This window comes from Orycteropus afer, unplaced genomic scaffold (genome assembly GCF_000298275.1).
Source record: "Orycteropus afer afer isolate SDZICR_OR568_19922 unplaced genomic scaffold, OryAfe1.0 scaffold00273, whole genome shotgun sequence".
NCBI lineage: Eukaryota > Metazoa > Chordata > Mammalia > Tubulidentata > Orycteropodidae > Orycteropus > Orycteropus afer.
This window is the reverse complement of record NW_006921860.1, coordinates 2442712-2454562: the sequence shown is the minus strand read 5'-3', so window position 1 is coordinate 2454562 and position 11851 is coordinate 2442712. Positions and strand designations below refer to the sequence as shown.

The window sequence follows — 11851 nt, the reverse complement described above, 5'->3', positions numbered from 1 at the left end:
GTCCCTCCTGCCTTTAGAGACCAGCTGAAGATCTGACACATTGAACGCTAGTGACCCAAGACCAGAAAAACTGTGGGTTGACATCAAGAACATCATCCATGAAGATAGCAAAAGGTCATTAAAAAGACAGGAAAGGAAGACAAGACCAAAATGGATATAGAAGAGACTCAGAAACTTGCTCTCAAATGGAGAGTACTTAGAGTGAATGGAAGAAATAATGAAACACCAGTGCTGAATGGAAGATTTCAAAGGGTGGCTCAAGAAGACAAAGTATTATAACAAAACGTGCAAAGACAGGGAGTTAGAAAGCAAAAGGCTGAAGAACATGGTTGGCACTTCTCAAACTGAAAGAACTGAAGGAAAACTCAAACCCTGAGTTCCCATATTGTTATATATGGGGTCATGAGCAGTTGGAACCAACTTGACAGTACCTAACGACAACAAATCTAGGCTACGAGGATCTCCAAAACCAGCCGCTGCACCCACGGCGGACAGGTTTCAGCGGAGCTTCCAGATGAGGAAGACTGGGAAGAAGGCCCTGGGATCTACTTCTTCTGATTTTAATGAAACCCCTGTGGGTCACCTCTGAGCACTGTCCCACAGGGTGCCAGGCGATGAGCCCCCGGCTGGAAGGCAGTCAGGATGCACAGTGGCCCCAACAGTGCACCCGAGCAGACCAAGGTCATGAAGGTGGCACTTGACTGTAAGATGCTCCTTTCTGCTGTATGTGGAGGTCACCCCGAGCGGCAATCAACTCAATGACAACCAATAGCAACATTATGTACAAAGTTCTTCAACACTCAGACATGTTCAGAAACACACCAGGCCTCCTGCAAGGAACGATGGAAGCCAGGGTTCTCAACCCAGTGCACATGAGTGCAGGACCTGCCTCAGATACACCCCACTTTGCAGAAGCTCTAGAAGACAGGAGTGCAGCCTCCCAGCTTCTGTCTCTTTAGGAACAGTTCTAAATCCACGCAGCAGCATGTCAGCGAGAATTCACAGCTCATCGCTGTGGAGTAGGTGGCTGATAATATGAGGATCCATGGGACCCAGGAGCCAGTCAGTGTGTAAGATGAATCTGTATAAAGAATACCAAAATACAATATAATCTACATTCAAGAGAACACTTCACTGTCAGCCTTGTCTTTTCCTCACTCGCACCTGCTGATGGTCCCTACACTCCCTCCATCTGCCCACGTGCCTGAGACCCTGCTCTCACCCTCCACTCAGGATGAACGCTTAGAGACTCACCGAGTCAGGTCTTTCCCTCAGGGTGTGCTCCCTCTGTGGCTGTTAGCTGTGCTGAGTTGTCCTAGCCCAAGGTGACATCCTCCACACTGCAACGAAGCACTGCTCAGTCCTGCGCCATCCCCGGTGTCAGCTGCGGTGATCCATAGGGTTTGCGCTGCATGTTTTTCACAAGTGGACCACTAGGCCTTCCTCTCGTCTGTCTTACTCTGGAAGCCTCATTGAAACATGTTCTGCATCACAGCCACAGACAGTCCTCTACGGACAGGTGGATACTGTGTGAGAGGTGCGCTGGCTGGTAACGACACCCAGGTCTGCCTACAAACTCTAGCACCACGTAGCTCCTCACCTTTCCTTGCTCACATGACACAGCACCACTTCGTCGCACTAAAGTTGCCTGTCCGAGACCCAGTCGTCCTCACCATTTATTGTCTGTTATTATTGTTAGGTGGCGCAGAGCCAGTACCGACACTTAGCGACCCTATGTATGACCAAACAAAATACTGTCCAGTCCTGCTCCGTCCTCACAGCTGTTGCAATGTTTGAGCCCACTGCTGAAGCCACTGTTTTAATCCATCTTGTTGACAGTCTTCTGCCTTTTCACTGACCCTCTACTTCACCAAAGATGATGTACTGCTCCAGGGGCTAGTCCCTCCTGATCACACGTCCAAAGTACACGAGGCAAAGTCTTGCCATCCTTGTTTCTAAGGACCATTCTGGCTGTGCTTCTTCCAAGACTGATTCGCTCCTTCTTCCTGCAGTCCACAGCATTTCACCAGTCTTCACCTACACCATAACTCAAAGGCTTCAGTTCTCCTTTGGTCTGCCTTGTTCACTGTCCAGCTTTCACATGCATTTGAGGTGCATGAAAATACCATGGCTTGAGTCAGGCACACCCAGGTCCTCTAACTGGCATCTTGAAAAAGGTCTTTTGCAACAAGTGTGTCCAGTGCAGCATGTCGTTTGATCCCCTGACTGCTGCTTCCGTGGGGGTTGACTGTGGATCCAAGTAAAATGAACTCCTTGGCAACTTCCATCTTTTCCCCGTTTATCATGATGTTGCTCAGTGGTCCAGCTGTGAGGAGTTGGTTTCCTTGTGTGGAGGTGTCATCCACAGGGAAGGCTGTGGTCTTTGATCTTCATTGGCAAGTGGTTCAGGTCTCCTTCACTGTCAGCGAGCATGGCTGTCATCTGCATTCACACAACGGTAGTGAGTTCCCCTCCAACCTTGATGTTGCTTCTTCTTCAGCTTCTCAGATGATTTGCTCAGAATACAGACTGAATATGTAGGGTTAAAGGATACAGCCCTGATGCACACCTCTTCTGATTTTAAACCATGTGACTCCTGAAGGAGGTGGGGCCAGAGGTAGCTGTGTGGTTCCTTTGCGCCCAGCCCAGCCACATTCCAGAGTCAAAGGTGGCACCATCTTCTGGCTTTGGAATGTTCTCCCAGCGTGACAGCCAGGAAGAGTTGCCGTCCACCCATCCAGGCACGGAGCACAGACCTGCTGGCCCTTCCCTCTCAGTGGCTGGGCTCCTCCTTGGGAGAATGGACAGTGCATTGAGCAGGCAGACTGTCATCTCTATGAGTCAGATGTGGGGAAGGGCTCTGGAGGCTACCCCAGGGCCTCTGGTCACCTGCATCTTCCTGGGCCGTGTGGAGTGACAGGAGCTGCTTCTTGGCACGTAACTGGCTCCAGGGTGAGGGCTGTTTGGTACAGACAACAATGACAATCTCGTTCCCCTTGCATCCAAGGGGAACCACAGACCTCCCCGTCTGCCTGCCCCTGTTGTGAAGGAATCACATCTGTTTTCTGAGCTGCATTTAATGAAGTGGAAACCAGATTAGATGCCTTCCTGCTGTAGGTAACATGTACTTGCATAATAAGGAGACTGAGGTGCCAAAGGGAGTTCATAAACCCCAGGGTGTCTAACTGCATAAACGTGTTGATCTTTGAATGAGTTGGTTGCTGTAACACACAGCCACCATGCGAAGCCTGTATGTTCTCGCTTCTCCAGAGCCCAGCAAGACAGCACTGTGTCTCTGGCCCACATCGGGCTGCATGCTGACCATGTGCCCAGAGTGAGGTTCTGGCTGCAGAATGTCTGTGTAAGATTTATGTAACACAGCAGGGCTTTCTCAACCCTCTCTCTGGGGGCATGGTGGGCCTCTTTCTCTTTCTGAGTGGACTGCAGGGACTTTTGGATCTCTGGTGGGACTGCTTGAGACTTTTCTTAGGATCAAGTGGATTTCACTCAGCCGAAGCTTGCTTCTCGCTACGTGTGCTGTGACCATGTGTCCCATGAGCCTGAGGCCAGTGTGGGTGCCATATGATAGCAGATGTGGGCTCAGTAAGTGGGGGCTTTACTGAGCGGGCTCTGCGGCCAGCCGTCAGCTGTGTCAGAGGCTCGGGGGAGGTCCCCACCCAAGATGTCATGGATGCCTCTCTGAACCCACGGGGCAGGCGCCGGCAGCGCTGGGGCCTGGGCACCAGCATGTGCAGTCTGGGAGCCTCAGTGACACACCCCTCCTTCTTCCTCTCTAGCTGTTTTCTCTGAGACCCTGTGGGCAGTTCTCTGTCATGTGAGCTGACCATGAGTCAGAACTGATTCAATGCCTCCAAACAACAACAGTTTTCTCTGAAGAGCCCTAAATGCTCGGCCGCAGTGTGAAACTGCAGCCCACTCAGCAGCTCCATGGGAGAAGAGGCCTGGGACCGGCTTCTGAGGACATGACAGCCTGGGAAACCCTGGGGGGACGGGTGACTGGTCACACAGGGTCACTGGGAGTGAGAAGTAGCGCAGGGGTGCCCAACAGCACGTCTTCTCTTTACTCACCCTTTCAAGGACTTCTAGAGAAGACGGAAGTGTTACCTCTCCCTCAATTGTCTGCTTCTGAAGCAAGAGAAGCAAACATGCAAAGGCAAAACCTTGGATGGAAAGTCATCTGAGTCTAACTGGAATTGGGGACTTTGCGTCTCTTCTGTGCAGTCACTCCTGAAAGTCTCTGAGACACACCTACAGGATATCCTCCAGTACTCAAGCATTTATAATACTCCAGGAAGTGGTTGTCACTCAAGGTTCTCCTGTTACCCAAAGTCACTCAAAGGTCTCTCTGAATTCCATTCAAACTGAATGACAAACTATGAAGGGGAAGAGAAAACTCATGTCTTTACTCAAAGAGAAGGCAACTGGGAAAGAGAAATTAAGACCAAAAGGGAGATGATGTCAAACAAGAATGTGCCTGTCATCATACTCAATGTTCAAGGCATTAGAACGCCATGTTGAAATGCTTGGTCATTTGTGACCAGGAATTGTTTGTATTCACAAACTACTTAAAAGAAGAATTATGATACTGCACTGTATATACATCCATATTTGTGCCAAAAAAAAGGTGATCCAACAAAACGCAGAAATTATTGAACAGTATCATTATTATCACATGCAAGTAAAATTAAGCTGACAATAAATCAAAAATGTTTCAAGCAGTCCATTGACAGGGAACTGTCATAAATTCAAGTCTCATTCAGAAGAAGATGTGGAATGAAGGGTATCACTGTTGATGTCAGGTATATCTTGGCTGAAAGTAAACAAAACCAGAAAGATGTGTACCTGTGTTTTATTGACTATACAAAGACACTGGATGGCGTGGATCATTAACAAGTGATGGACACTAACACTGTGAAGATTAGGAATTCCAGAACACTTAGGTGTGCTCATGCAGAACCTGTACATAGACCAAGTGGAAGTTGTTTGAACAGAACAAGAAGATACTGTGTGGTTTCAAATCAGGAAAAGGGTGAGTCAGGGTTGTATCCTTTTACCACACTTATTCAGTGTGTATGCTGAGCAAATAATCCGAGAAGCTGGGCAATATGAAGAAAAATGCAGCAGCAGGATTGGAGGAAGACTCATAACAACCAGTGATATGAAAACAACACAACCTTGCTGGCAGACAGTGAGGATGACTTGAAGCACTTATTGATGAAGATTAAAGACTACAGTCTGCAGTATGGACTCCACCTCAACATAAAGAAAAAAAAAAAAATCCTTGCAACTGGACCAATAAGCAACATCATAAAAAATGGAGCAAAGACACAAGTTGTCAAAGATTTCATATTACTTGGTTCCACAATCAACACCAATGGAAGCAGCGGTCAAGACATCAGACGACATATTGCACTGGGCAAATCTGCTGCGAAAGACCTCTTGAAAGTGTTAAAAACCAAAAATGTCATTTTGAGGACTAAGGTGCACCTGGTCCAAGTCATGGTATTTTCAGTTGCCTCATATGCATGTAAAAGGTTGACAATTAATTAGGAAGATAGAAGAATTGACAGCTTTGAATTATGGATTTGGCAAAGAATATTAAATATACCATGAACTGCCAGGACAACAAACAAATCTGTCTTGGAGTACAGCCAGAATCCATCCTAGAAGCAAGGATGGCAAGACTACATCTTACATACTTTGGACATGCTATCAGAAAGGATCCATCCCTAGAGAAGGACATCTCTAATGTTTGATGAAGCAGAGGGCCAACAAAAAAGAGAAAGACCTTCCACAGGATGGACCAACACAGCGGCTGTAACAATGAGCTCAAATACAGCAACAATTATAAGGACGGCACAGGACTGAGAAGTGTTTCGTTCTACTGTCATAGGGTTGCTATGCCTTGGAACCAACTCAATGGCACCTAACAACAGCAACAACTATGTACATCCAGCACCTGTCAGTGTGTCCCACTGTGGGGCTTCATGCCGCTGTGAGGCTGGAAGCTATGGCAACAGTAGCTCAGATACCAGCAGGGTCACCCATGGTGGGCAGGTCTCAGTGGAGCTTCCAACTGAGACAGACCAAAGAGAAAGATCAGGAGATCCGTTTCCAAACATTAGGCAACAACAACCTCATGGCTCACAGTAGAAGGCTGACACAAATACGCCACCTCTCATGAAGACAGTGCAGGGCCAGGCAAGGTGTGCTGCATTATACATGGGTCACCATGAGTAAGAGCCAAGTGAATGGTAGTAACAGGGATGGCTACCATACACAGGAGCATCACCCTGCGGCCAAGATGGCCACTGTACCCATGATGAGGACGGCCCCGTACACACGAGCGTGTGTCACCTCATGTTTGGGGTCTATTGAAAAATAGCATTTCGTCTTAATCATTGACTGAAATAATAACAACTCACTGCCATCTAGTCAATTCTGACTCTCAGTGACCCCCAGTGGGTTTCCTAGGCAGTAAATCTTTATGGAAGCTGTGACAGTTGGGGTTGTGTGTCAACTTGGCTGGACCATGATTCTGAGTGGTTTAAGCAGTTGTGATGTGGGTTATTCCCATGATGAGATCAGATGTGTATGTTTTGAGCAGCCAATCCACTCAAAGGGAGGTTCCCTGGGGGTGTGGCCTGCTTCCAATACATTTATGGACATCCTGGGAAAAAGACAGAACCTTCTGTGAATCGGGATCCTGTTGTGCTGCCTGCAACTGTCCCTGAGTGAATATCCACCATTCAGCTTAGAGATCTTGAACTTGGTCATTAGTTGGAGTCAACAGCTGGTATATTGCCTGCCAACCTTGACCTCATCAGCCCCTGCAGCTGCGTGAGTCGGGAAAAGCCTCCAGCTTGCCATCTGATCCAGCAACTTGGGACTTGTCAGTTTCTATAACTGTGAGCTATTTCCTAAGATAAATTTCTCTCTCTCTCTCTCTCTCTCTCTCTATATATATATATATACCCACCAGCCACTCCCCGGAAGGAAGATGGGGCAATCTACTTCCGTAGTGATACTGCCTCGGAAACCCAAGGAGGGGTCGCTATGGGTCGGGTCTGACTCAACGGCACATAACAACAACAACATATATATATATATACATACACGCATATAAGCTTTACTGGTTTTGCTTCTCTAGAGAACCCACTCTAACACTGAAGTAGATTGCCCCATCTTCCTTCTGAGAAGTGGCTGGTGGGTTTGAACAATCTTCTGGTCAGTGGACAAATGCCTTATCCATTATGCCAACAGATCTCCTTAATCATTACCTACTAACGGATTAAGTTATACAAGCTTTCATTTCTGAGAATTTTTCTGAAAACAGCTCTTGAGATTATCACCACCTCCCTCAAGGAGACACGCCAATGCTTGTAGGTGAATGCAATTGCAAATTACAGACTGTTTAGGTCTACAAAAGCGGTAACAGCACTGTGAGTACTACAAATACGATGGCATCAATGACGTAGGCTGTGGTTCTGCTCCCCCCCCGTGGTTTGAGGCACTGTGCCCGCTGGTAAGTCCGATGTATCTTGTGTCTCATCTAATGTCTACACAGTATGATTTCTGATCAAAGAGCAGTGAATTCAGTAATATGGCCCTTCTTGCCATAGTCTTTATAACTCCCACTAAATGGTTGGGTGGCGTAATGCCTAAGGCATTTGACTGCTAACCAGAAGGCTGGCGGTTCAAACCCACCAGCCACTCCTCAGAAGGAAGACTGGGCAGTCTACTTCCATACAGATACCGCCTCGGAAACCTGAGGAGGGGTCACTATGAGTCGAAATCGACTCAACGGTATTGAGTTTTGTTTTTTAAAAAATGGTTGGGTGGGACTTCGTAAATGTGAGGTGCTTATGGCCCACCAAGGGGACCAGACAGCTTGCTTATAATGTAAGTAAGGTGTATGGTGCCTTTGTGGGGGTGGAACTGTGTAAATTAGGTGTGTGGAACCCTAATATGGGTTGGTCACTTTGCCATCTTGTTGACTTAAAATGAGCTGTGAGGCACACAGGGGAGCTCTCACTACCTTCATGAAAGAAGAGGGCATCCTTTGCAGCCCAGGTATGTGCTGAACCTCCTCGATCCAGAGGACACAGAGCTGTGACATCAGAGACAGTAACAAGAGCGGCAGGGGAACGGTAGTGGCAGGACAAGAGAGCAGCTTGAGACAGAGCAGTGGGCTTCCCAGCCCATGGAGCAAAAAACGCTAAGGGCCCAGGAGCAGGTTTGCTGGCTGGGTGGGGTGCCTCTCTGAGTGCCTGTCAGCAGAGCTAAAAGAGCCTTGTGACACCTGCCTGATCAGGGTAGAAGCTGAGGCCAGAGAGATGCATGCCTCACGGCTCAGAAGACGTGCCCTAATTAAGTAACTGCATCCTTAGTTGTTTCTGATGCTCATTTATAACCTATTACTTCACTAATAAGCCCCATAGGAGCTCTGGTGCTGTAGTGCCTAAGGCATCTGACTGCTAACCAGAAGGCTGGAGGTTCAAACCCACCAGCCACTCCTCGGAAGGAAGACTGGGCAATCTACTTCCGTAGAGATACCGCCTCAGAAACCCAAGGAGGGATCACTATGAGTCAGATTCGACTCCACGGCAGTGAGGGTTTTTTTTAATAAGCCCCATAATCCTGGGCATTGTCTGTGCGTTCTGTGTAACTGCTGCAATGAATTACTGAACCCAGCAGAGAAGCAGAGTGCTGGGGGAGGCAAAGCTGGTGTTGGAATCGGTAAAGAGTTCAGAGGCTGGTGGCCTGTCTGACCTCCACCTGGGAAGAACAGGACTCGGGCTGCTGGTGCCGATCTTGCTCGTGTTTCCCTTCTGAAGGCAGAGGACGTCAGACACCACCCTACGGCATTTTTGAACCAGTCAACAATGCCTGATATTGTTTCTTCAGCGAGGAGACCCAGCTGGGCCAGGTAAGGGTGACACACCAGAAGTGTACGCTCCCAACCATCTGTCCTCTTGTTCCAGCAGAGCTGCGCCTGGGCCACCAGCTCCTAAACTCAGCTCAAAGAGACAGCACTTAGCCTCCCCACCGGCAGCCAGGCACCTGCTGAGGCAGACACACAAGACGGTGCCCAGACCAACCACCAGAGCAGCAGTGGGTCCTGCCCATGGGTCCAGGGGCAGACTCACTTCCTCTTCCTCGACATTTCTGTCACCAACGTGCACGGAATCCTTTATGTCCAGGGCAGACACTGTTCTTTCTGAAGAGCACCATTACTACCTTTACTTTCAGCAGTTTGCTCTGAATGCTGCCTCTTTGACACCCTTTACAAAGAATTCAAGAAAAACATAAAGGTTAGCAGAGAAATAGACTGTCTGTCACCAGTTTTGAAAGCCACAAACCTCTACAAATACAACCATCACTGTCACAAAGATAAGCTCCAACTCTAGGATGTACACATAAGTTACGCCTTTCAGAACTGAGGACCCCAGACTGATTTCAACTGAGGTTCTGTTCACTGAACTCCTACAATGGTGAGGGTGAGCAAGTGTTTTCCTGAGTATCCCGGAATGTTGGCAAGATGACGGATCCTGTTGCTTCTTAACTGCTCATCACAGGTGATCTTTGCCAAGACTGCTGCTTGCCACACAGAGCCAGCCAGCGACTTCCTGTGGAGTTGGGGCAGCAGGACCACTCCCTGGGCCATCAGAGGACACACCAGGACCAGCTACCTGCCCCTCCCGACTCTCCACTCTGATCCCTTCCCCTCTTGTTCACTGGCCTGACCCAGTCTCCCCTCAGCCACAAACCCTACTCTGGACACTGAGGAGTCTACGTTTCAGAGCCAACACCACAGTCTAAATCCATCATTTCTCATTATGCAACTTTCACATGCATATGAACAAACAGAAAAGACCATGGATTGGTCTGTGGTATTGGCAAAGAATAATGAATACACACCGTGGGCTGCTAGAGGAATGAACAAATCCATCTTAGAAGAAGAAACACAACCAAAATGCTCCTTAGAACTGAGGAAGGCAAGGCCTCAGCTCACTTACGTTGGACACATTATCAGGAAAGACCAGTCCCTAGAAAAGGACATCACAGCTTATAAAGTGGAGGGTCAGTGCGGGCACGGGAGACCCCCCCATGAGATGGACACAGTAACCAAGATGGTGGACTCAAAAACACCATGAAGATGGTGCGGGATGGTGCTGCACATGGGGCTGGTGGGAGGCTGAGGTGACCGATGGCCACTACCAACACCACCACCACCACCCTTCAGAGAACTAGAGACCATCAACACGACCAGTCACCACCACAGCAACAACAACAGCACATGGGGATGATGAACCAGAGAAGAAAGAAAACTAAAGGGATACAGTCAATGATGCCAGTGACTCATGGGTGAATCTCACCACAAACTGAACCAATGAGTCACCCAGAGGTTTGAATCACATGCTGATTTTCTCTTCCAAGACCCAAACAACCAACCAATGTGAGAAAAGAAAAAAAAGCTATGGTGACAACAGATAGAAACCGGACACCATACTGTCATGTTGATGCTACTGTTTCTCATAGGAGACACAATTCCATGCATTGGAGGGACCCCACTATTGACGTCTGTGTTTGGCCCCTCGTTCACGCTTCCTGGGATTGTGACCAGAATCTACATAGAAAAGGAACTGCAGCACCGGTGCGATCTAGTGATTTCCTTGGACATTCTGAAACAGAATTGGGAGCAGAAGTGGAAGGGACCCCATTCTCAGGAGAACGCTGTCACTGGCTCATGTACCAGCAGGTCCTCCAGCCAGAACCGAGCCGTGGGTGTGGACTTGAACTTCAACACTTAGCCCATTTTCTGTACTGCGAGGCCAATTCCCAACTGGAACTGATATTTCAATGGGAAGGTTAACTTAAGCATTGTCAGATAAACACAACTAGAACCATCTGTTTCATTCATTTTTCTACCCCGTGAAATGGATGCCAGATTTCAGGAACACAATTGCCAGAATTTGGGCAACTCCCAAAAGGTTGGTTCTCTCAGAAGCAGAAGGTCTGGCCATACTTTGCAACTGGCTTAAGCAATGCTTTTTTCTTCTCGTTCTTCTTGATATCTAGACGTGCTACTAAGAGCCAAAAACTGTGGACTCAGCTGACAGTTTGATGGATGAGACATGAAACTATGGCCGAATCCAAACAAAGAATCATCTGTACTGAAAATCTCAACGCTCACAAACATTTCTCAGCAACGGACCAAGCCCTTGGGGTGCTTGCTTCTGTGGTTTTAAACCCTGTTTGGTTCCATCAAGTTTTGTAAGTTAAGCCAGGTCTACCTAGGCACACAGATAGGGACACAAACATCCAGGAGCCAGTTTCTCCTTCTCAGAAGAAAGACGTCTGTTTCTTCCTCACCTCAAATTAACCCTCATTTACATTCCAACTCACTTTGTTTATATCAGAGAGAGAGAAATTTTTAAGAAAACAGAACATCACACCGCCTAGCTACTCTCGTTGTTGTTGTTGTTAGGTGTCGTTGAGTCATTTCCGACTCATAGCGGCCCCATGTATAGCAGAACAAAACAACGCCCGATCCCATGCCAGCTCCATGATCCCTGCTATACTTGAGCTCATCATCGCAGCCACTATGTCAATCCATCTCATTGACGGCCTCCCCCTCTTTTGTCGACCCTCCACCCTACCAAGCATGACATCCTTCTCCAAGGAATGGTCCCTTCTGACAACATGACCAAAATAGGTGAGACGAAGTCTGGCCAGCCTCGCTTCCAAGGAGCATTTCGGGTGCACTTCCTCCAGGACACATCTGTTAGTTAGTTCTTTAAGCAGTCCATGGTACTTTCAGCCTTCT

General features: G+C 48.1%; 1 protein-coding gene across 1 annotated transcript in view; it reads right to left on the bottom strand.

Moving 5' to 3' along the window:
• Positions 1-11851, bottom strand: part of SMOC2 (SPARC related modular calcium binding 2) — a 285658-nt gene that overhangs the window by 4637 nt on the left and 269170 nt on the right. Inside the window, 1 exon segment of the mRNA XM_007950494.1 lies at positions 2804-2834. Coding sequence (XP_007948685.1) covers positions 2804-2834 — 31 coding nt within the window.